The sequence below is a fragment of the Dryobates pubescens genome, chromosome 22 (genome assembly GCF_014839835.1).
Source record: "Dryobates pubescens isolate bDryPub1 chromosome 22, bDryPub1.pri, whole genome shotgun sequence".
Classification (NCBI taxonomy): Eukaryota; Metazoa; Chordata; class Aves; order Piciformes; family Picidae; genus Dryobates; species Dryobates pubescens.
In genome coordinates, this window is record NC_071633.1 from 4,209,922 (window position 1) to 4,235,874 (window position 25,953).

The 25,953-nt window shown below is 46.3% G+C and overlaps 1 protein-coding gene across 1 annotated transcript in view; it reads left to right on the forward strand.

Annotated features, from left to right (window-relative positions):
- The window catches only part of PRMT3 (protein arginine methyltransferase 3), a 60,403-nt gene that overhangs the window by 20,858 nt on the left and 13,592 nt on the right, over positions 1 to 25,953 (forward strand). Inside the window, exons 10-12 of the mRNA XM_009905477.2 lie at positions 10,505 to 10,583; positions 17,602 to 17,789; positions 20,712 to 20,798. Of these exons, the coding sequence (XP_009903779.2) occupies positions 10,505 to 10,583; positions 17,602 to 17,789; positions 20,712 to 20,798 (354 nt within the window). The remainder of the gene's footprint in view (positions 1 to 10,504; positions 10,584 to 17,601; positions 17,790 to 20,711; positions 20,799 to 25,953) is intronic.

A 25,953-nucleotide genomic window follows, 5' to 3' on the forward strand; every position in this document is an offset into this window, starting at 1 on the left:
TAATGGAGAAATACTGCATTAGTCATCCAGCTAGATCATTCTGATGAGTAAACACCTTTAGACTCCAAAGACAGCTAAAGATCACCCTGACTGTGCTTGGAATGACCATGAGGTGAGCTGCACAAGCACTGGAGATCTGCAAATGGAGGTCTTGACAAGAGTGTTGTTACTACTGATGCAGTTCTTTAGTGGGAGGTTAAAATAAGTGATTATTACAAGTGCATAATAAGATGATGTCCAACAGGAAATGCAGCATGCAGTGTGTAAATGGACCATTTCCTGGAATGTATTGGGTTTCAGTTCTGGGCCTGTTGCCTTTCTTTAGTGTGCTGGCTGGTGACTGTTACACAGCTCTACTTGCTACCTGCCCTTTATCCTAATAAAGAAATCTATGTGACAAGACCCAGTGCCAGGCTCAATTTCATAGCAACTGGATAAGTCTATCTCCTGCCAAAATTGTGGTGGGAAACTTCCCTTAAGCATTTTTTCCCTTTGGTGAACTTTGCAGCCCAAAAAGCAAATCATGTCCTGGGCTGCATCAGGAGAAGTGTGGCCAGCAGGTCAAGGGAGGGGATTCTGCCCCTCTGCTCCATTCTGGTGAAACCCCACCTGGACTACTGCATCCAGTTGTGGAGCCCCTGTTACTTGAAGAATCTGGAGGGTCTGGAAGGTATCCAGAGAAGGGCCATGAGGATGAGCAGAGTGCTGCAGCTCCTGTGCTATGGAGACAGACTGAGAGGGTTGGGGTTGTTCAGTCTGGAGAAGAGCAGGCTCCAAGGAGACCTAATTGTGGCCTTGCAGTATCTTAAGGGGGCTACAGTAAAGCTGGTGAGGGATGTTTTAGGATGTTAGGTAGTGATAGGATGGGGGGGAATGGAACAAAACTAGAAATGGGTAGATTCAGATTGGATGTTAGGAAGAAGTTCTTCCCCATGAGGGTGATCACACACTGGCATAGGTTGCCCAGAGAGGTGGTAGAAGCCTCATCTGTGGAGGTTTTGAAGGCCAGGCTGGATGTGGCTGTGAGCAACCTGCTGTAGTGTGAGGTGTCCCTGCCCATGGCAGGGGGGTTGGAACTGGCTGATCCTTGAGGTCCCTTCCAGCCCTAACAATTCTGTGATTCTACTTACATAAAAGAGCCTTTGGGCAAGTTCACTATGGATCCATACATATCAAACTAGTTTCCAGGCAGAGGTGGAAAGAAATCATTTGGTTTGTATTTTTTTTTTCTGGGTTTGGGGCATTTTTTTTCTTTTTAATTTATTATCTTCTTGTTCAGTGAGTTGAAAATATGCAAAAGTGGTTTTTTTTTCCCTCACTACTAACAGTAAAGACTTTTTGAAGAATGAGCTTAATTTACTGCTGAGACTACTAGCTTCAAACAAAGGATTTAAGCCATTGGCTTAAAATAGTGGTTTAAAAATAGTGTGTTATGGTTGGTGACTTCTGGCAGCGTGGTGACTTCACTAGGAGTTTAATTATAGGGAGGCTTCTGATCAGTTACCTAATATGAGCACCAAGAATTATGTCCTCCAAATCACATTTCTCATTCTGGAACCCAAGATTTGATTTTTAAAAGCACCTTGGGCACTTAAGATCTGAAGTGATGCTGTAAATCAGTGCCTCTAAGGTGAGGTGGAAGGATTTTGAGGAGCGGCCCTTGTAGGCTGACTGTTCCATGTTTCCCATTTGTGTGCTAATTCACCTTTTAATGCCATAATTAGGTGGCCATGTGCATTGCACTTAATTAGGTATTCTAACTATTCCAGAATGTTAGCATTTTATAGGTTGCTGCAATACAGAGATAAAGAGGGCAATGGTGTGGAAGTAAGATTGATAGCTGGACAGGGTGCACGCTGTTCCAATGCTGTCCAGAAAGGAACATTATGTTGCTTAGATGCAAATGAAGATTCCTCTTTGTCTGGCTTTTGCCTGTGAATTTGCTTTTCTTTCTCCTTCCCTGCATGATACTGACCACTGAAATCTTTGTAAATAATGTGGGTGTCAGTGCTTGAAAATGCTGGAGAGCCAAAGGAATCCAGTATGTAAGTTTTTCAGCTCTTTATTCAGAGAGTCACTGCAGACTGGCAGGAAGATTTTAGTGGGAGCAGTCATTGTTTGCTTAGCAAATGAGTTGCTTTTAGATTAGGCTTTTTGTGGGGCCACAGCTTTGTTTTGCTTAGCACTGAACAGTGCTTGTTTTTAGAGCTATGTCTAGAGCACCAGAAAGCTAAATTTTGGTTGTACTGAGTGCTGGGCAGGAAAAGATTTGCTATCAGCATTCAGAGGTGGCTGCATTATTATTGCACATGGATTTTGTGGTGTAATTGTAAAGTTCATAGGCTGCCTCTCTAAAGGATGAGTGCAGAAAGAAGCAAGAAGCACGTAGTGGGGTTTTTTCTGGAATGTTCTTAACCAACTGCATCTCAGCTAGAAACAAAACAGGACTTAGGGGTGCTGATGGATGAGAAGCTGGACATGAGCAGGCAGTGTGAGCTTGCAGCCCAGAAGGCAAATCACATCCTGGGCTGCATCAAAAGATGCATTGCAAGCAGATCCAGAGAGGTGATTCTGCCACTTTGCTCTGCTCTGGTGAGACCTCACCTGGACTACTGTTATTCCTACACCTTGGGCCGGAGCAACCCTCCCTATCAATATAGACCAGGGGATGAGGTATTAGAAAGTAGCCCTGAGGACTTGGGGGTGCTGATGAATGAGAAGCTGAACGTGAGCAGACAGTGTGCACTTGCAGCCCAGAAAGCCAATCACATCTTGGGCTGCATCAAAAGATCACAGGATGTTAGGGGTTGGGAGGAACCTCAGAGATTATTGAGTGCAACCCCCCTGCCAGAGCAGGACATAGAATCTAGTGCAGGTCACACAGGAATGCATCCAGATGCATTGCCAGCAGATCCAGAGAGGTATTTCTGCCGCTTTGCTCTTGTTAGACCTCACCTGGACTACTGTGTATATGTCTGGAGCTGAATTTAGGCAGGACATGGACCTGATGGGGCAGGTCCAGACAAGGGCAGTGAGAATGGTCAAGGGGTTGGAGCACCTCTGCTGCAAGGACAGGCTGAGGAAGTTGGGGCTGTTCAGCCTGGAGAAGACGAGGCTCTGAGGAGACCTGACAGCAGCTTGTCAGTACCTGAAGGAGGCTACAAGAAGGATGGGGAGAGTCTGTTTACAAAGGCCTGCAGTGACAGGATGAGGGGCAGTGGCTTTAAGATGTTGAAGAACAGCTTTAGATTGGATGTTAGGAAGAAATTCTTCACTATGAGAGTGGTGGAACACTGGAAGAGGTTGCCCAGATTGGTGGTTGAGGCCCCATCCCTGGAGATATTCAAGGTGAGGCTCAACAAGACCCTGGGCAGCCTGATCTAGTTGGGGATGTCCCTGCTGACTGCGGGGAGGTTGGACTGGATAACCTTTAGAGGTCCCTTCCAGCCCACCCCATTCTATCATTCTATGTGCAGTGTGTTTTTCTGGAATGTTCTTCCCCAGTTGCCTCTGTTTGCAAATTTATGTTTTTTCCTATTGCTAACTTTTTGGTGCCTTTCTGTAGCTAAGGCTAGAAAGCCAGAGGTTGAGAGTTCTATTAGCTTAAAGAATGCCTCCATTTCTCCCTTTGTAAGGGAGACAATGTTCTGAGGGGGTTGTCTGCAGTACAGTGTTAAGAGTACAGTGTGTTCTCAAACTGCTGCTTTATGCAGTGCTTTGTGGTACTGAGTATGCCGAGTTCTACACAAGGAAGAGCTGGGAAGGAAATGGACTCAATTAAAATAAACTAGGCACTGAATCCAGTGCTCTTGTCTCTTAGTCATGTAATTGCTCAAGTAGCTAATACTTTTTCCCCCCTGTCCTTTTTTATTACACAATTTTGAAGTAATACCAGGATGGGCTGTGAATGGTAGGTACTCAGGACCTAGAGAAAAGAGCAAGGAAGTGAGCATCTCTGAAACCCTAGAAACCATCTTTTCTCTCCTTCATCTCCCTTGTTTCTATGATGGATATGCAGTGATGGTGTTTCTTTTTAACACTTACTTGTCTTTCTGCAGTCTTAATAGTCTCTTGTTAGCATTTGGAGGTGCATGAATAGGCTCTTGACCATGAGGGTAGTGAAACATTGGAAGAGGTTGCCTGAGGAGGTGGTTTAGGCCCCATCCCTGGAGATATTCAAGGTCAAGCTCAACAAGGCTCTGAGCAACCTGCTCTAGTAGAGGATACCCCTACTGACTGCAGAGGGGGTTGGGCTAGATGACCTTCAGAGGTCCTTTCCAACCCAGACCATTCTAGGAGTACAAGTGTTCTGTTTCTAAATACACAGAGTAATAATGTCTATTTTTGTGTAAGAATTGAGCTTTTCTGTGTTGTTTTTTTTTAAATAATGCTGGGTCAGGAGCATTTTAAGTAGCTGAATGCTTTCATGGCCTTGCAGCAAAATGGGTTTTATAAAGGAACTGTATTTCCTTGCCTGGAAGTATTTTAATTGTTTTTGCCAGCACCAGCAATGTTATCACTTCTCTGCTCTTTTGGTGTGCAGCTGGGAACAGGCTGCCCAGGGAGGTTGTGGAGTCTCCCCCTCTGGAGATATTCAAGACCCATCTGGATGCATTCCAGTGTGACCTGGTATAGGTGACCCTCTGGCAGGGGGGTTGGACTGGATGATCTTTCAAGGTCCCTTCTAGCCCCTAACATTCTGTGATTTAAGATGTTGACCAGTTCTGGGCCCCTCAGTTTAAGAAGGACATTGAGACACTTGAAAGTGTCCAGAGAAGGGCAACGAGGCTGGGGAGAGGCCTTGAGCACAGCCCTGTGAGGAGAGGCTGAGGCAGCTGGGGTTGTTTAGCCTGGAGAAGAGAAGGCTCAGGGGAGACCTCATTGCTCTCTACAACTACTTGAAGGGAGGTTGTAGCCAGGAGGGAGTTGGTCTCTTCTCTCAAGCAACCAGCACCAGAACAAGAGGACACAGTCTCAAGCTGTGCCAGGGGAAGTTTAGGCTGGAGGTGAGGAGAAAGTTCTTCCCTGAGAGAGTTGTTAAGCATTGGAATGTGCTCTGGACTCTATCATCAGTTCCTTGAGGCCCTTCTTGAGCTGAGGGGCCCAGAACTGGACACAGTATTCCAGATGAATACTCGCATTCCTCTGGATTCAAATGTGTGAGTGGACTGCTGTGTTTATGATAGTTGACTTCTTGGACAGACATAGAATCAATAAGGTTGGAAAAGACCTCAAGAGATCATCAAGTCCAACCCATCACCCAGCACCTCATGATTAACTAAACCATGGCTCCAAGTGCCACATCCAGTCCCCTCTTGAACACCTCCAGGGATGGTGACTCCATCACCTCCCTGGGCAGCACATTCTATTGGCAAATTCCTCTTTCTGGGAAGAACTTTCTCCTCACCTCCAGCCTAAACTTCCCCTGGCACAGCTTGAGACTCTGTCCTCTTCTTCTGTCACTGGTTGCCTGCATGGCATAGGACAGGCTTGTGCTTGAAGGGAGTAATTCCTCAGTGCTGTGTAGTTCTCTTCTTGTCCAGATCTGCTTGCATGTGTGTCTGCTGTTAGCTGGGGAACAGCCATTTCATTTCAGCTTTGAAAATGTTAAATATAAGGAACTTCACATTGATTTTGAGGAGGGGAAAAAACCAAATGGCCAGCTTTTCTTTTATGTCTCTTAGTTTAGCCACTAGCAAATTGAATTATTAATATGCAGAGCCACAGATTTGTATCCTGGAGATCCCTTTGCAGTAATTAATTTTAAGGATGCTAATACACACTAAAGACAAAAACAAACCCCTGAACATTCTTGGGGTGGAAGCAAGAGTGCCCCAGAGCATCACGAGGAGGAGGCATCAGGTATAATTCTCTTCCCAGACAGCACCCCTACAGGTGAGGCAGCAGCCTGTGAAATTACATTCTAAATTACACTACAGATGAGCAGAGCACACAGAGCAAAGCCTTCGGTGTGAGTAATAAATGACTTGATTCAGCACCACTGATGCCTTATCTAACTTACAGGAACGCTGTAGTGAACGGGGGGGGAAGTGAGAACTGGGAGCTGGAGGAGGACCAGCAGTGCCAGCGTGGAAAGGCTGGGGAAAGGACAGGGAGAATCTCACTGGCTGGGCCACTGAGACAGTGTGACTTCCAGCTGTGCTGCTTGCACTTGCTATGCAGATTGTGGTGGGTTGAAATTTCCTCCCCTCACCCCCCAACATTAACTTGTCCAGCCCAGCCCATCTGGAAGCAGATGAAAGCTGCATTTACAGGGAAAACCACAATCTACAGTGGAATGCAATGAATGTGTACAAAATATCCAGGATGTACAATATTTACAGGTATTTACAATTAACAAACAGCACAAGAACACAAGAAGCTATTAGCTTCTCCTTTTCTGACCCCTGTACAAAAGAAGGGAGAAAGGAGCAGAGGAATATTAATACCAAAACAATGCAGCTAAGGTCAAGCAGAAGCAAGTTAGTATCTCTCCAGAGTGAGGAAGTGAGAAGAGAAGAAGAAATTGTTTTGGTACACCAATCTTATGGTAGACTGGACAGATGGGCAGAGTCCAACAGGATGGCATTCAACAAGTCCAAGTGCCAGGGGCTGCACTTTGGCCACAACAACCCCAGGCAGAGCTACAGGCTGGGGTCAGAGTGGCTGAGAGCTACCTGGGGGTGCTGATTGACAGCCGCCTAAACATGAGCCAGCAGTGTGCCCAGGTGGCCAAGAGGGCCAATGGCATCCTGGCCTCTATCAGGAATAGTGTGGCCAGCAGGAGCAGGGAAGTCATTGTGCCCCTGTACTCAGCACTGGTTAGGCCACACCTTGAGTCCTGTGTCCAGTTCTGGGCCCCTCAATTTAAGAAGGACATTGAGACTCTTGAAGGTGTCCAGAGAAGGGCAATGAGGCTGGGGAGAGGCCTTGAGTACAGCCCTGTGAGGGAGAGGCTGAGGGAGCTGGGGTTGCTTAGCCTGGAGAAGAGGAGGCTCAGGGAAGACCTTCTTGCTCTCTACAACTACCTGAAGGGAGGTTGTAGCCCGGTGGGGGTTGGTCTCTTCTCCCAGGCACCCAGCACCAGAACAAGAGGACACAGTCTCAAGCTGCGCCAGGGGAAGTTTAGGCTGGATGTTAGGAAGTTCTTCCCAGAAAGAGAGATTTGCCATTGGAATGTGCTGCCCAGGGAGGTGGTGGAGTCACCATCACTGGAGGTGTTTAAGAAGAGACTGGATGGGGTGCTTGGTGCCATGGTTTAGTTGGTTAGATGGTGTTGGGTGATGGGTTGGACTTGATGATCTCGAAGGTCTTTTCCAACCTGGTTAATTCTATACTATTCTAGTCTATTCTATTCTATACTGCCACACAGATGTTCTAGGTGATGGCCAGTTTAGGTAGGAAGAAGTAAGTGAAGAGCTGACCCATAAAAATGTCCATTTCTCACTTACCAGTCTTAATGTCACATTTGTAATGCTGTGAAAGCACCTCATTTTCAGTTAGCATTGGAAAGGAAATGTTATGACCTAAACAAATTCTATTTTTAAAACTGCAAGAATAAGATTGAAAAAAAAAAAGAAAAAAGAAAGCAAGCTGTGGTTCTGTTCTGTGCTTTTGGCTTGCTGTAGGCATAATAATCATCCCTGCCTGCTGCAGCTGGAGCTCCTGGCCTTTGCGGCTGTTCTGCAAAGCTTACTGAAAATCACACTGCTCACTAAGCTGCAGTCTTCATTTTGGGACTTGGTTTAGAAACCTCACAAGATGTCCCTAAAGGTCATAAGGGGGCCTCTGGTGAGAGGCCTCGAGCACAAGCCCTGTGAGGAGAGGCTGAGGGAGCTGGGATTGTTTAGCCTGGAGAAGAGGAGGCTCAGGGGAGACCGTGTTGCTGTCTACAACTACCTGAAGGGAGGTTGTACCCAGGTGGGGGTTGGTCTCTTCTCCCAGGCAACCAGCACCAGAACAAGAGGACACAGTCTCAAGCTGAGCCAGGGAAAGTTTAGGCTTGAAGTGAGGAGAAAGTTCTTCACAGAGACTTGTTAAGCATTGGAATGTGCTGCCCAGGGAGGTGGTGGAGTTACCATCCCTGGCAGTGCTCAGGAGGGGATTGTCCAAGTAGGGAAGTGTAGGAAAGATGAAAGATAAAAGGCCTAGGTTTGCTTTTTCTGGGATTGTTCAGCCTGGAGGAGACTGCAGGGGGACCTTAGAGCTGCCTTCCGATACCTGAAGGGGTCCTACAGGAAGGCTGGAAGGGAACTTTCCATAAGGGTGTCCAGCAACAGGACAAGGGGGAATGGTTGAAGCTGAGGGAGAGTAGGGTCAGATGAGATCTTAGGAAGAAGTTCTTCGGTGCAGGAATGGTGAGACTCTGCAACAGGTTGCCCACAGAGGCTGTGGATGCCTCCTGCCTGGGGGTGTTCAGGGCCAGGCTGGATGAGGCCTTGAGTAGCTGAGTCTAGTTGAGAGGTGTCCCTGCCTGTGCCAGGGAGGTTGGACTAGATGATCTCTATGGTCCCTTCCAACCTAAGCTGCTCTGTGATTCACAGGTTACTGCTGATTGGGCTTGTAGGACTGAAGGTCCAGAGCCTGCACTTGAAGTTGTCTGTCTTGTTGTTCCCTACTGGCAATGTATAAATCAAGCCATAGGGCTAAGATGTGTTTTGAGCAGAGTGAGAATTAGGACACTGTGAAAATCCAAACCTTAATGCTGGTGTGATTTGTCTTAATTGATTTGGTGTCCTAAGCAGGTGTAGGTGGATGAAATGTGTTACAGCATCCAGTAAGAATAAGGATCATCCTCAGACTTGGAAGATAGGAAGGGTGTAAAACCAGTAAATCAACTGCAAGGCTAAGGGCTGTTCATCTCTTAGAAAATCTGCAGTTTCTTTAGAAGTAGTTGAGAATCCCAGTGTAAATAAAACAAAACACTGATTGTCTGTAATACTGCAATGGGTTTTGTATCTCAAAAGTGTTCAGTGAAGGAGGGGTTTTTTCCCTGCTGCAGAAAATGGCTGGGTGAAGTTTACAATAAGTCATTCTATAGCAATTTGATTAACCTGCTGTAAAATCAATCCCAAAACCAAGCCCTGAGAGAGTTGTTAGCCATTGGAATGTGCTGCCCAGGGAGGTGGTGGAGTCGCTGTCCCTGGAGGTGTTCAAGAGGGGACTGGACGTGGCACTTGGTGCCATGGTTTAGTCATGAGGTCTGTGGTGACAGGTTGGACTTGATAATCTTTGAGGTCTCTTCCAACCTTGGTGATTCTGTGAAATCTAGTTCTGGTTTTATCCTGTGATCTTTTTGAGTTCAGGTGCTGGTAAATGATGCAGGGAATCTAGAGAACCCCTGTCTTTGGTGTATGATTTCTTTCCACCTGTCTTAGTGAGCCTTGCCTCATGGTACAGGGTACCATGAGGTTACAAATGTGAAGTACCAAAGTTGTACCTCATTTGGTGTTCTTCTGACAATTTTCATGTTAGTTGAAGTTAAAAGTGGGAAGGGAATTTCTTGGGGTAATTTATCTGATTTTCTTGTGTGTGGTACTTCAAGAGTTAATACTGAAAAATCAATGCATACAACCTTTCCTTTGGTTTGAGTTGAATTTGATTTCTCCTGCTATTTTAAGACTCTGTGAGGTGTAGATTGGATATTTATTGCCTATGGTTTATTAATTAATTGTTCATTGACTTCTAGATACTTGCAATTTGGGAAACTGAAAATGTTACTTTTCCTAACTAAAGTTTTGAAGTGACAATGCTGATATGGAAAGCAGCATGGGGAAAAGGACCTGGGGGTCCTGGTGGACAACAGGATGCCCATGAGCCAGTAGTGTGCCCTTGTGACCAAGAAGTCCAATGGCATCCTGGGGTGCATTAGAAGGGCTGTGGTGATTATGTGCAAAGAGGATCTCCTGTCCATCTACTCTGCCCTGGTGAGGCTGCATCTGGAATATTGTGTTCAGTCCTGGGCTGGTCAGGGCAAGATGGGAACTGCTTGAGAGTCCAACTCAGAGCCACAAAGATGCTGAAGAGAGTGGAACATCTCCCTTGTGAAGACAGGCTGAGGCAGCTGGGGCTCTTCAGCATGGAGCAGGGGAGCCTGAGGGCTGCCCTCCTTCCTCTTGATAAAGATGTGCAGGGCAGTGTTGGGAGGATGGAGCCAGGCTCTGGTCAGTGCTGCACAATGATGGGTGCAAGCTGGAGCAGAGGAGATTCCACGTGAACGTAAGGAAAAACTTTCTCGCTGTGAGGCTGACACAGCCCTGGAGCAGGCTGCCCAGAGAGGCAGTGGAGTCTCCTTCTCTGGAGACTTTCAAACCCCACCTGGACATGTTCCTGTGTGATATGCCCCAGGTGATCCTGCTCTGGCAGGGGAGTTGGACTCAGTGGGCTTTTTCCAACCCCTAATATTCTGTGATTGCTGTGTTGATGAAGTCTATCTGTAGATTGATTAAGTAGGCCAGAGAAGCAGCGTAATGATTATTAAATCTTTCCCCTTTCCTACAAACAGGGTTATTTCCTTCTCTTCGAGTCAATGCTGGATTCTGTCATCTATGCAAAGGACAAGTACCTGGCAGAGGGAGGCTCAGGTTGGTGTGCATAATTCTCTTAATAAATTTAGCTCTGGGGGGAAACTAAATGAATTTGGAGACTCAGAGTAAGCTATGCATGGATGAGAAAGTTGCTCGTCTAAATGAAAAATGTTTCCATTACTGTGAGCTTCAAGGCATTAATTTACTGTATGGGTAATAGAAGAACATTAGGCAGGGTATCAAGGTCTCATGTTAATGATGTTTTTAAGAATAGAGGGGGTTATTTATTCTTAAGTACAGTCAAAATTTTTCCTCCCTACTTCTTTCCACTTCTATGGGCATTTGTTTTCCTCCGTCAAAATCCCAGTTTCTGCCTAACTACCAACAGGAGAAGAAGTTCTGCTCTCTGAGATACAATATTGAGGAAGCTGTCTCGGTCTGGAGAGGGAAAGAGCCTCAGTTCTTTTGAATGTTCCTGTGTTATGAAATTAGAGGCACAAATGAGGCCAAAATATCAACAGCGAGGCTATTTATTACACAAATGAAGTGGGTGGATCAGAATAGAGAGGGTGAGAGAGAAGAGGAAAGGAATTATATTACCACACTACTCACCCCCCAAGACAGTTTGAGGCTGTAGAAGAAGGGTGCTGCAGCTTGGACGTGCTGTCCTCATGAGCAGCCTCTCCAGCTCCATGAGTTGCAGCAGGTGGAACTTAGGACATGGGGAGAGGGTTCCTCTTGGTCTGCCTCTTCCAAGCTACATGGTGATGTCTCTGTCCTGGTATTCTCACCCTTTTTTCTTCTCAGTGGCATTGTCTAGGTCTTTTCCTCCTATGTTTTCCTTCTGTGCTTTTCTTCTTCCGAGCCAGTAGTTGCTCAGGTCTTTTTATACAGGTTTTCAGTCCTTAGGTATGTGTCCAGGTATTGTTCCCCAGGAAATCTTCCTGTGTATTCCTTTGTGTTTGGACAGGGGTCTGGAGGAAAGTTGGGGGGGGCTCTGCCTCCTCCTCCATTTACCTGCCCACACATCCAATACACATCAGTGGCCAGGTGGTGAATCCATTGTCTTACCATCCTCCCTTTCCAGGGTACCTGATGGGTGGGGATGATCTTGTCTTATGCATGTTCCTGAAGGACAGGAACAGTGGCCTCGGTCTATTGTTGTCAGGCCAGCTGTAGTCCAGTGAGCAATCTTTATCCTTGCACCTTCCCAAGAGTCGTTCCAGTGGCTCTGCCCAATACACATCAGCTATTGTCTGGGCAAGCAGCAAAGATGATTTTATCTTTGTTGAATCACATCAGAAGAGACAAGATTTTAGTCACCCCCAGAAGCTAATATGAATTAGAGGAAAAGGGGATAGGATATCTTCCTCCAGGAGGGAAGTTGGATGGGGAAAAACATAGCTTCAAACAGAAGATTCCATGTGAAATAACTGATGGAATGACATTGTTTCTGTTCAGCATATTGACTCTGTCATGGTGGCAACAGACACTTTATTTCTGTCATGGCTGAAGGGTAGGGAAGTGACAGAACAAAAGGTTTTATTTTGAAGTGGAAGTCTTTCTGTCCTTTTAAGTAGCCTAGATAGTGTCATCTTAAGCAGTGTTTAAATGCCTATAAATACCTCTTCCTCACATGATGCATTTGCTGCATGAGTTCTGCCTTTGCTTTATTCCTTGCTCTTAATTCCTTTGTCAGTATTGTATTTCATATTGACCTTTTCAATCGTAGTCATCAGTCTGGGCTGGTGGGTTTGGGGTTTTTTTCCCCCCCCCTTTTGTGCTAGCCATGCACATAGTTAGTTTCACTACACTGACTTAATGATTGGATTAATGACTGTGTAACAGTGCTCACTGCAGCGCTTCCCTTCGCAGCGAGCTTTTGTGTGCTACAAAGTGCAGGAGAGGAAAAGGGGCTTTATGCCATTGTTCAGCATTTGGCCACAAAGCTGAATTTGCAAGCAAGAGGTTGCTGTTCATATCTTAAAAATATTTAGAAGCCACTTAACCAACATGTCAGAAGGAGAGCTTTCATTGTTTTCACTAATGCGGAGTAGCCCAGCCAGCTCTGGAACACACTGTGGTGTGCTCTGTATAGATGAATGCTGATAACACACTGCAGTGAAATTAAATCTGGGGACATCTCTTAAAATGGTAGGGAATTTATCTTTTATTTTTTTTAGTTGCTACTTCCAAAGCCTTTGAAAGGGGCCAGAAATGTTTGCCCTCTGAACTGCACTGATACCTCGTTCTTTATTTGTGGTGTTGGTACCTCTGGTAGTGGCTTGTGCCTCCCAAAGCTTCTCTTGAGAGACAGGATATGCTGCTTCTGCAGTACACTTACCCTTCGTGGCCTGAGAGTGCTCTTGGGCCCTTACTTGAGTCTTCCCAAAGCATACAGCATTGTACAGTGATTGGTGTGGCCAGCTGTATATGGAACAACTGAGCTGATCTGGCAAAGTTAATATTGGAGGGGAAGTTTCAACCCACCGCACACTGTTTCTTCAAGATGCCTGTGGGTAACTGCTGTTCTGCCAGCTCCTACCACAGGTAAAGAGCTGTGCCTGAAACTGCTGAGGAAGCTGCTCCACAACCAGTTTAGCAAGGCAGACACATCTGCAGTGTGGATGAACAGCAGCAGAACCACGGGCACATCCAAATTCAAACCAGGCAAAACTAAGAGCTCATTCTGAGGTGAAGTCTCACCAGAGAGACTCCTCCATCTGCCATAAAGCTTCATTTGGTCTCAAGCCACTTTGTACTGTTGAGCCCAAGACCATTATTACAGGGGCTGATTGAAAACTCAAAAAAAAAGCAGTGGAAGCAGCTGTGATTTGGCCAGATCTTTCTGTGATTGAGCTGGGAATAGAATCCAAATTTCTAGACTTGTGTGCAGTCAGTCATGTCATCCTTGCTTCAATGTAGCCTATTGGCATGCTGAAGTGGACTGTGCCAAACTGGCTAGGGTAATGTGTACAGTATATAATTGCTTTGTTTGGGAACATAAAATTCTTGCTTGCCCAGGACCCATCTGTTTGTTCTTTCAGAGTTGTTACTTGCTTCAGTGTAGGTTTTTGCAAGCACTTGGGTGCAGTGCACGCTGGTGAGGAGGGGCACAGGGAAGGAGGGCATCATTCAAGACGTAGGATTGTTTGTCCACGTCAGAGCGACGCCGGCATTCGCTTTGAATGATCTCCATCTATCTGGAGTATTGCTGCCTTACCCTTCAGCATCCTGAAGTTTGTGAGGCGTTGCTGAGGGATAAAGGATTTCCCATCGTGTTCTGCTCACCACGTGAGCTGTTACCAGTGACAGATGACTTCTGGGCACTGAGTCGAGAAGGACACAGATGGTCAAAGCGATGAATCAGTGGGAAGGGTGAGGAGGGTGTGCTTCTGTCCAATCAGCATTGTGTTCGTTTCACCTGTGAGAAGGAATAATTACTAAATGATAGGCTTAATCAGAAAAGAAGGTTGGGGGGGGGGAAATAATTAAAAAGCCCAAAGGATAAATCTGCCAGGATTGCACAGGGAAGCCTTCCAGGGCTGCAGAAAGAGCAGAGGATTTCCAGAGGAATGGATAAGGGGTGAAGTGGCAAATGCCGTTTTAAGCAGAGGCTTTTAAAACACTGACAAAACTCGACAGTGTTCAGATGATTTAGGCTGATACTTAGGTAGCATGCTTACATTTCCAGTCAGACTTCATGGTAGCACGTGCTTGTGGACATGGCTGGCTTTGTGCATTTGAAAGTTGATGTATCGCTGTAGCCTTTTGCCTGTGCCCTGTTTGTGGACCATGAATTTCTTTCGGTGAAGTCTGAACACACCTAAAAGTGTTCAAACCCAGGCTGGCTAAGGCTTTGAGCTACCTGGTCTAGTGGAATATGCCCCTGCCCATGGCAGGGGAGTTGGAATGGGATGATCTTTGGGGTCTCTTCCAGTCCCAACCATTCTATGAATCTATGAACAGGAATTGTCTACTCTACTGTTACTCTTAACAGGCTAAACTGCAAGTACAAAATAGAATAGACCACGTTGGAAGAGACCTTCAAGATCATTGAGTCCAACCCATCATCCTGCACCATCTAATCAACTAAACCATGGCACCAAGCTCCCAATCAAGTCTCCTCCTAAACACCTCCAATGATTGCAACTCTACCACCTCCCCGGGCAGCCCATTCCAATGGTCAATCACTTTCTGTGAAGAATTTCTTCCTAACACCCAGCCTAAACCTCCCCTGGTGCAGCTTGAGACTGTGTCCTCTTGTTCTGGTGCTGGTTGCCTGGGAGATGAGACCAACCCCCATCTGGCTACAACCTCCCTTTAGGTAGCTGTAGAGAGCAATAAGGTCTCCCCTGAGCCACCTCTGCTCTTGCTTAGCCTGGAGGCTAAGCAACCTCAGCTCTCTCAGCCTCTTCTCATGGGGCTTGAACACCTTGAACACCTTCCTGCTTTGGTTCTCACCAAACTGCCTTTTTTTAGTTCTGAGTTAATTGTAGGCTCTACCTGGAAAAACCTTCTGCTTTGTTTTCCTCATCTGCAAAGTAGGGATGGTGATAGCTTACTAATGGGATTCTAATTGAAGCATTCAGACACTCATTTATTTGTTCTGGTTTAAACAGTTGGAGAGTGAGAAGAATGGCAGTGAGTTCCTATTTTGTATAAACTCCAGCTGTAAAGGTGGTTGCTTGCTGTAAAGTCTCCATATGAGCGAAAAAAGGCTTCTTTAAAGCCTCTTCTTTATCTTTAGCCAGGTGGGGGTTGGTCTCTTCTCCCAGGCAACCAGCACCAGAACAAGAGGACACAGTCTCAAGCTGCACCAGGGGAGGTTTAGGCTGGAGGTTAGGAAGAAGTTATTTCCAGCAAGAGAGATTGCCCATTGGGATGTGCTGCCCAGGGAGGTGGTGGAGTCACCATCACTGGAGGTGTTTAGGAGGAGACTTGATAGGGTGCTTGGTGCCATGGTTTAGTTGATTAGATGGCGTTGGATGATAGGTTGGACTCGATAATCTTGAAGGTCTATTCCAACCTGGTCTGGTCTATTCTGTTCTGTTCTATTCTGTTCAATATGTATAAGATGTTTCCTTCAGGCTACATCTACTCCCTGTATGAAAGGTCTAATTTCAATTTACTGTTTCTATCTTCAGTATTTTACAAGGCAAAAACGACTGCTTTTTTTGACTCACTGTGCTGTACCAGTGATTTCCCCATGCTCATTTTGGCAATTTCAAGGAGACCTGAAGACAAAATTAATTTTACAGTTCACCAGATTTTGGGGAGGGATAGTGAAACAGCTTCAGTTTTATTAGCACTGCCACTTTTAATACATCAATAAAAACAAACACACAGCAAAATAAGGTGTTTATTAGTAGGCATTTTTCTCTGAACCTAGGTAAGAATTCAGCTTAAGGTTACTTTAAAAGCTTTAAAACTCTAAAAAACACAACTTGGGAATTTGTGGAAAGAAAGCTAGAGAAATTTCAATTGAGCTGCTTTAAATACTTTATAGTGCTATGGACAACCACGTGCATAGCAGCTGTTTCTCTGCATCTTTCCCTGTCAGCAGGAGGTGGAGATTGCCAAGAGATTGCCTGGCTTTGCTATAGGCAGCTGTTAAAAAGACAGATGTCAGTCTTCCACTGCTATACTCCATACATCCCAAGATATCCTCAGAAGGGAAAGCACGGATGTGAAGGTTGTGTAGAATCATAGAATAGTCCAGGCTGGAAGGGACTTCCAAAGGTCATCCAGTCCAACTTCCCCACAGTCAATAGGGGCATCCCCAAAGAGATCTGGCTGTCCAGGGCCTTCTCAAGCCTTACCTTGAACATCTCCAGGGAAGAGATACTCAACCACCTCCCTGGGCAGCCTGTTCCAGTGTTCCACCACCCTCATAGTAATAAACTTGTTCCTAACATCCAACCTAAATCTGTTCTTCAACAGCTTAAAGCCATTGCCTCTTGTCCTGTAACTGCAGGTCTTTCCAGTCTCTCTCTATCCTTCTTGTAGCCCCCTTCAGTCACCCCTGAGTCTCCTCTTCTCCAGGCTAAGCAACCCCAGCTCCCTCAGTCTCTCCTCATAGGGCTGTGTTCCAAGCCTCTCCCCAGCTTCGTTGCCCTTCTCTGGACACGCTCCAGCAAGTCAACCTCCTTCCTAAACTGAGGGGCCCAGAACTGGACACAGGACTCAGGGCAGAATGACCTCCCCGCTCCTGCTGGCCACACTGTTCCTGATGCAGGCCAGGATGCCATTGGCCCTCTTGGCTGCCTGGGCACACTGCAGGCTCATGTTCAGCCTACTATCAACCAGCACCCCCAGGTCCCTCTCTGCCTGGCTGCTCTCCAGCCACTCTGCCCCCAGCCTGTAGCACTGCCTGGGGTTGCTGTGGCCAATGTGCAGAACCTGGCACTTGGATGTGTTAAATCTCCTGTGCTTGGCCTCTGCCCATGTGCCCAGCCTGTCGAGGTCCCTCTGCAGAGCCTCTCTGCCCTCCAGCAGATCAACTCCTGCCCCCAGCTTGGTGTCATCAGCAAATTTACTGCTGATGGACTCAATGCCCTCATACAGATCATCAATAAAGATGTTAAAGAGCACAGGGCCCAGCACTGATCCTTGGGGCACACCACTAGTGACTGGCCGCCAGCTGGCTGTGGCACCATTCACCACCACTCTCTGGGCTGTCTACAGTTGCTAAATACACCTTGAGACAGTCTCTGTGTAGAGGCCAGAATAGAATGTTACAAATTACTTCCTCTTTTTCTTTTTTTTTTTCCCCCCAGACATCAACTTTCCAGTTATTTGCTGGCAATGGGATTCAACTGCAAAGATATTTTATCATGAACAGGAATTCCTGTTGTCAGAGTAGTGTGGGCAAATGAAGTTCCAGGGTCTAGTCTCTTCTCTAGACAGACAGGATTCCAGAAAACAAAGTAGCAAAGAAAGTGTTTTCTCCCAAAGCTGTAAAAAGTTCCTTCATTTGTTGTTCTAAGATGTCAGTCGCTCACAGAGAGGGGGGAAAAGTCCTCTTTATGCATGTCTAAAACAAAATGTCACTGATGTGCTTCTGTTCTTACAGTTTATCCTGACAGCTGCAACATTAGTCTGGTAGCTGTTGGGGACATGAATAAACATGAGGAGAAACTGCTTTTCTGGGAAGATGTGTATGGCTTTGACATGTCCTGCATGAAGAAGGCTGTCATTCCCGAGGCTGTGGTGGAGGTGCTGGATCCAAGCACACTGATCTCTACAGCCACTGTTATTAAGGTACCTATCTCCTCGTGTTGGGGTGGAACCTCCTGTGCTGTAGTTTGTAGCCATTGCTCCTTGTCCTGTCACAGGGTACAAATGAGCAGAGCCTGTCCCCTCCTTCTCCTGCAGTCATTCAGTGATGATGTGGACTTGAAGCAGGACTTATGCTGTGACAGGTTGCCCAGAGACCCCTCTGGATGTGTATCTGAGGATGTGTGCTGGATTCTATGGTCCTACTGTGCCTAAACTACCCCTGGTGCAGCTTGAGCCTGTGTTCTCTTGTTCTGGTGCTGGTTGACTGGGAGAAGAGACCAACCCCCACCTGGCTACAACCTCCCTTCAGGTAGTTGTAAACAGCAATAAGGTCTCCTCTGAGCCTCCTCTTCTCCAGGCTAAACAACCCCAGCTCCCTCAGCCTCTCCTCATAGGGCACCGCTCCAGACCTCTCCCCAGCCTCATTGCCCTTCTCTGGACACCTTCAAGTCTCTCAATGTCCTTCTTAAATTGAGGGGCCCAGAACTGGACACAGGACTCAAGCTGTGGCCTAACCAGTGCTGAGTACAGGGGCACAATGATTTCCCTTTTTCTGCTGGCCACACTATTCCTGATAGAGGCCAGGATGCCATTGGCCTTCTTGGCTCCCTGGGCACACTGCTAGCTCCTGTTCAGCTGCTGTCAACCAGTCCCCCCATGTCCCTTTCTGCCTGGCTGCTCTCCAGCCACTCTGACCCCAGCCTGTAGCTCTGCCTGGGGTTGTTGTGGCCAAAGTGCAGCCCCTGGCACTTGGACTTGTTGAACGCCATCCTGTTGGACTCTGCCCATCTGTCCAGTTGGTCGAGGTCCCTCTGGAGAGCCCTTCTACACTCTTAACAGATCAACTCCTGCCCCCAACTTGGTGTCATCTGCAAATTTACTGATGACTGACTCAATCCCCTTATCCAGATCATCAGTAAAGATACTGAACAGGATGGGGCCCAGCCCTTATCCCTGGGGGACAGCACTAGTGCCTGGCTGCCAGCTGGATGTGGCTCCATTCACCACCACTCTGTGGCCACGGCCCTCCAGCCGGTTCCTAACCCAGCACAGAGTGCTGCTGTCCAAGCCAGGGCCTGGCATAGTTAACTATGCCAAAGGCAGTTCATAAGCTGTTGGCATTTTAGAAGCCTAATGCTTTACTTGTACTGCTGCTGTCCCTTTCTAATGCATACTGTCCTGAGCAGTGTCCAGCTCAGGTGTATGTGCCTGGCAGATGTTGTCATCACGCAGCATTGCCCCTAAGTGTTACGCTTAATGCTTTTAGACTGGTTTGGTCTCGTTAGCAGCCCTGGCTTTTAAAATAACCTAAAGTCAGTGCACGAGGCTGGCTGCTGGAGTTACAGTGCAGAGTAGAGTAGTAAAATTAATGAGTTGAGCAACAGTGGCATTATAAGTAAATTGTTTTGATCAATAGCCATTTCACAGAACAAATGGGTTGCATTTTTGAGGGAAAGTTGAAAGCAGGTTCCAATTTATCAGGTGATTATTTCAGAAGGTGTTGTATTGTGTTTTTCAGGTTAGCTGCTGATTGGGTTTTGTAGCTTGCAATGCAGCTTTTCAGGAAGCAAAACATTTCCCAAAGAAAGATGAGACAGCATCACCAAATACTGGTTGATAATGTGTATGACATTGAACTCTAACAGCATATGATGCTGTTGGATAAAGCATTTTAACTGAGTGCCTAACTCCAGAGCTTCATGCAGGGGAAAAAAGGTGGTGGGATTTTTTGTTAACTGAAAACTGAAGCTTACTGCTCTTCAAAAACCATTAATTATGAACAAATAAACAAACAAACCCCACAAAATCACAAACAAACTATGTCAATAAATAAATACTGAAATGCAGGTTGCCATTTCATCTGACAATGTCAGTGCTGTAATCTGGCTGAACATGAGCCAGCAGTGTGCCCAGGTGGCCAAGAAGGCCAGTGGCATCCTGGCCTCTATCAGGAATAGTGTGGCCAGCAGGAGCAGGGAATTCATTCTGCCCTGTGCTCAGCACTGGGTAGGCCACACCTTGAGTCCTGTGTCCAGTTCTGGGCTCCTCAGTTTAAGAAGGACATTGAGACACTTGAATGTGTCCAGAGAAGGGCAGTGAGGCTTGCGAGAGGCCTTGAGCACAGCCCTGTGAGGAGAGGCTGAGGGAGCTGAGGTTGTTTAGCCTGGAGAAGAGGAGGCTCAGGGAAGACCTTATTGCTGTCTACAACTACCTGAAAGGTGGTTGTAGCCAGGAGGGGTTTGTTCTCTTCTCTTGGGCAAGCAGCACCAGAACAAGAGGACACAGTCTCAAGCTGCACCAGGGGAAGTTTAGGCTCGAGGTGAGAAGGAAGTTCTTCGCTGAGGGAGTTGTTAACCATTGGAATGTGCTGCCCAGGGAGGTGGTGGAGTCCCCATTCCTGGAGGTGTTCAAGAGGGGATTGGACGTGGCACTTGGTGCCATGGTTTATTCATGAGGTCTGTGGTGACAGGTTAGACTTGATGATCTTTGAGGTCTCTTCCAACCTTGGTGATTCTGTGATTTGTGTTAACGTCAGCAGTGTGCAGGTAGGATTCAGTGGGGTTTGAGTCTCCAAGAGCTGGAATAGTATTACACTCAAATAGTTGTCTTCTTTATGGGTGCAACTGAACAACCTTCATCCAAAGGAAGATCTTAAATTCAACACTGGTACTGACAGAACTGTATTATGTAAACATGAGGAAAAAAATTTTCACTGTGGGGGTGAACACTGGAACAGGCTGCCCAGGAGGGTTGTGGAGTCTCCCTCTCTGCAGGCATTCAAAACCTGCCTGGATGTGTTCCTGTGTGAACTGGTATAGGTGATTCTGCTCTGGCATGGGGGTTGGACTAGGTGACCATTGAGCTTTATTCCAACTGCTAACATTCTGTGATTCCTTTCAACAGCATATTGACTGCAATTCTGCATCCACTCCAGACTTGGAGTTCTCTTCAGATTTCACCCTGAAGATTACAACGAGCACAAAGTGTACGGTAAGACAATTTTAGTCTCTTCATCTGTGGTCAGTCTCTCCTTGGACTAATAGACAGTGCACTCATTAGGCTTCATTTATCATCAGTCCTTCCCCTGAAACATTTGTTTCTGCAGTACAGAGATGTCAAGTGAGGCCTTTTTGTAAAGAGAGATGGACGTGAAACTCCAGTAATGGTGTTACAGGTAGATGAGGAAAGGGAAGGATAAGGAGACTTCACACATTGGGGTAATTCTGATTTGTTCTCTAGCCCATTTTCTGAAAGAAAAGGGGTTTGTTCAAATGTTTAAGAAAGATGTTGAGTTGCTGGAATGTGTCCAGAGAAGGGCAACAAAGCTGGGGAGGGGCCTCGAGCACAGCCCTATGAGGAGAGCCTGAGGGAGCTGGGGTTGCTTAGCTTGCAGAAGAGGATGCTCAGGGGAGACCTTATTGCCATCTACAACTACCTGAAGGGAGGTTGTAGCCAGGTGGGGGTTGGTCTCTTCTCCCAGGCAACCAGCACCAGAACAAGAGGACACAGTCTCAAGCTGTGCCAAGGGAGGTTTAGGCTGGAGGTTAGGACGAAATCCTTCACAGACAGAGAGATTGGCCATGGGAATGTGCTGCCCAGGCAGGTGGTGGAGTCACCATCACTGGAGGTGTTTAAAAACAGACTGGATGAGGCACTTGGTGCCATGGTTTAGTTGATAAGGTGGTGTTGGATGGTAGGTTGGACTCAATGATCTCTGAGGTCTTTTCCAACCTGGTTAATTCTGTGATTCTGTGTTTATTCTGTATTCAAACACACCCAAAAAGTCTATTTTTAGTTGTCATGAAAGCATAGAATAATTTGAGTTGCCTCAGGGCAGGATCAGCTTTGATTTGAGACCAGGCCCCAGTGCAGCCCTGGCTTAATTTTCTTAATGTGGCTATATTTGAATAAGTGATTAGTTAAACAGAAACCTTTACAAAATCATAGAATCAGTCAGGGCTGGAAGGGACCACAAGGATCATCTAGTTCCAACCCCCCTGCCATGGATAGGGACACCCCACACTAGATCAGGCTGGCCAGAGCCTCAGCCAGCCTGGGCTTAAACACCTCCAGGGTTGGGGCCTCAACCACCTCCCTGGACAACCCATCCCAGGGCTTCACCACTCTCATGGGGAAGAACTTCCTCCTCCCCTCCAGCCTGAATCTCCCCACCTCCAGCTTCATTCCATTCCCCCTAGTCCTATCACTACCTGAGATCCTGAGCAGTCCCTCCCCAGCCTTCTTGGAGCCCCCTGCAGATCCTGGAAGGCCACAATGAGGTCACCTGGGAGCCTTCTCTTCTCCAGACTGAAAATCTTGGTGATCTTTCTGAAATCTGGGTAAAATAGCTTACTTCAAAAACATTGTTATCCCTAGGACAAGACCTTTACAAACCCTTCATTTCTGTCCCATGGTTCTATAGTATCATTGACTTAACAAATCAAGATACACACCTGCATTTTATGGCTTGCAGGGAGAAGGGGAGGGATGGGCAGGGGCTCTGAACTTTTGTGGTGAATTCAGCTTCTAAAAAATGAGCAGAACTCTGAAGTCTTTTGCACTTCATCATTTAGGTTTATTGACACTGAGTGAAATTTCCACTCTTTCTGTGATGGATTGTAGAAGTTTAGTTGGGGGCTGACAGTTCATCCATCATATCAGGCTGCCTAACCTTGCAGTAAATGAACGATAAAAGTCCATTATTTATATTGAGAATTTTGGAGGAGATGCTTTAAGCTTGCAGTTCATCCTTTGAGAAGAACAGCTGATGGTTTGCTGTTTGCATCTGGTTTGTGGTGCTCCTGGCTTTTCATCTGTTGCCACAAAGTGAGAAAGCTGCTTGCTTTTCTCTTGTGATTGTTGGCATTTTGTTAATATGAGCATTTGGAAATGCTTCTGCTTCACTAAAAACATAGCTTTGAAATCTGTCCTTGTACATTTCTACACATAGCAAGTTTTTAGCTCATAAACTGAAGTTCATTTCAAAGCAGCTTTTTCTCAGCCTGCTCTGTGCCATAAAACCATAAAAACCTGTTTGGTTGTAGTAGGCCTGGCCTTAATCATCAGCAGGCAAGTGTTCCCTTCAGACCAGTGTTGCAAGCAGAGCTAGAATCATAGAAGGGACCTCAGAGATCATCTCTAGCCTCCCCACCATGCACAGGGACACCTCTTAACTAGACTTGGATGCTCAAGGTCTCATCTTATCTAGCCTTGGACATCACCAGGGAGGAAGCATCCACAATCTCTCTGGGCAACCTCTTCCAGAATCTCACCACCCTTGTACTGAAGAGCTTCTTCCTGAGCTCCAGTCTAACCCTGCTCTCCCTCAGCTTCAAACCATTTCCCCTTGTCCTGTCTCTAGACACTGTTATGAGAAGTCCCTCTCAGGCCTTCCTGTAGGATCCTTTCAGGTACTGCAAGGCCCCCAGGTCCCCAGGAGTCTTCTCTGCTCTAGGCTGAACAACCCCAGCTCCCTCAGCCTATCTTCATAGCAGAGGTGCTCCAGCCCTTGGATCATCTTTGTGGCTCTTCTCTGGACTCTCTCCAACAGCTCTGTGCCCTTCTTTTGCTGGAGTGGGGTCTCACTAGAGCAGAATAAATGAGCAGAATCCCCTCTCTTGCCCTCCTGTGCACACTCCTCTGGCTGCAGCCCAGCACATAGCTGCCTTCTGGGTTGCATGAGGGCACTGCTGGCTCATGGGGGGCTGCTCATTAATCAATACACCCAAGTGTCTTGTTTTGGTTTGTTTTTATTCCTCTTCAGAGCTACTCTCAACCCTTACTGCAGCCAGCCTGGATTTGTGTCTGGGTTTAGCCTGATCCAGATGCAGGGACCTCCTCTGTTAAGTGCTCTGTCTTGGAAACCCAGACACATGGAAAGCTTAGGTGAACAGCCATGTGTTAGTGCTGTTGTGGATCCTACTGCAGATCAGGTACACTGAGCTGTAGGGAGGCGGTTTCCATGCTGCTGCTTTCCCCTTGTGCCTGATTGCAGAGGAGTATGCTATGGACATTGTCACATGGAAACGTGGTGGCAGCATGAATTGCCTGGTTGCTGTTGCCCAGCTTGGATTTGCATCAGTTTGGCCCTGGTGGAAAATAATTTAGCAAGTACTCAGAAGAGTTGTGGTCTCCTCCATTGTTCTATGCAGCATATTGTTAATCTTTCAGGAGCTGAATGTTCTGCTGACATCTCTGGAGGCATTATCCATGTTGGGGTTGTTTTGCTTCCTCCCATCAATCTGTTTGCATGGTTTTGGTAACAGGGCAGCAAGCTGTAAAAGCTGACAGGAGTCAGAGCCATAATACAGTCTTTTTACCAGCTCATAAACACATTTGCTTTGATTATGACTTGGAACACCCCCAGGAGCCCTCAGGCAGCAGAGGCTGCACTTCTCATTTCTGTGGCAAGATGTTAAATGCCTCTAAAATCTGACCTTAATTGTCCCTCAGGTTTTGGTTTGTTAGTTGTTTGGTTTTTTCACTTTGGTGGGTTTTGGAGGTGGTGGTGATGTTGGGTTTTGTTTTCTTGGGGGGGTTTTGTGGTGGTTTTGTTTGTTAGAGGTTTTCTGTTTGTGGTGTTTTTTTTCCTCCCTTGTGTAGATCCTGTCTGAAATTCTGTGTTTATTTTCATTCTCACCAGAGAAGTTGACCTCTTGTGAATTTTCCTTGTACTCAATTTCTGTTCTTGTAAATTGCTCTGGAGAACACTTCTGGGAGGATTTCATGAAGGATACAGGAAAGTTTCACCTGGGAGGGTGAAACTGGTGATAATTAGATATGGCCAAAAAAAACCCCTTGATTGGGTCATGGTCATAGCAGGTCAGCCTCATGTGTCTCTGTAGGTGCATCCTAAGGGTACTGCAGATGATCCTGGAGAGCATTTCTTGAGTCATATCCATTCAAAAGAAAAATACTTATTCCCCTACATAGATTTTTCTTCCAGGTGTTCAGTCAATTAAGCCTTGAAGAAGAAATTTCCTACTGCACCTGGAAAGACTGAGTAAAACAAATAAACATTTCCAATGGGACCTTGTATGTGGTGCTTTGTCTCGCAGAAGGTAGTGGGAGCATTGTCAAGGCTTCGCCAGAGCACACATTCTTTCTGTGGCTTTTTCTTCCAGCCCTCCTGTGGTTTACCACAAAGTGGTATCTTCTAGCATTAAGTTTATTTATCATTATTTTAGCTTGCAGAGATGGAAGGTTTGTTTTTTTTTTTTTCAAAGCATGAGACAGTTGCATGGAACCGTTACATGAAATTGTTTCGAGGCACTTGCAGTGTGAGTTGACTTGATTTCATTCAAAGATAATGACCAAAAATAAATCTAATTAGCCTGCAAAAGTGCATTTCCCTGGTAAAGAGCTAGGGTTTGTCACTGCTGATTTTAATGAGACATCTGGCTAATATCAGTCAGTAGATGCTGCTAGGAAAATATTCCATTAATTGTATCCTGAGTTGATCACTGTGTGAGCTTTTGAGATAAAATATAATGGTGATTACTCTCAGTGTAGAAATCAATTGACAAGCTTACTCTTTTGTTTGGGAGCATTTCCCCTGGGAGTCCATCAAGGTTGATCTTTCCTAGCTGAATACCAATATCCCTTGGGAGGAAAATGGCAGCATCTCTTCATTGCTCCCAGGAGATCTTGTCAAAGAGCAGGGGATGTGTATAAAAAGTGGGAGGGAGGGAGGGGGCTGAAAGAAGGATAATGAACCAAAGGTAGTGACTGACTCTGGTGGGTTGAAAAAAACCTACCACACTGATGTATTAAAATCTTCAGGAGGATAAAGGAAGCTGAGATGACTGGAGGAAATTTTCATGAAGGAGAACTCTTTGTTAAAAAGCATCATAAATGCTGGACAGTTTCATTTCTTCATGTCCACTCTTCCACTTGGGAGCCAGTAGTAAGTACTAGCATATATAGGCCTTTCATTCCAATCTCAGGTGAGAAACTACATATTTGAAGGTGGAAGTCTAGCTTTGGGTACAGTTAATGACACCTAGAGTGCCCAGTTTCTGTTCCAAGGAAAGACTGCTTTACCTTGGTACAAACCAGAACTGGTCCTTCTTATCTGTTTAATTGTTGGTAGCCTCCTCTGCGGTGAGCTCCAGCTTCTTAGGCTTCTTAAAGCACAAAGATGTTG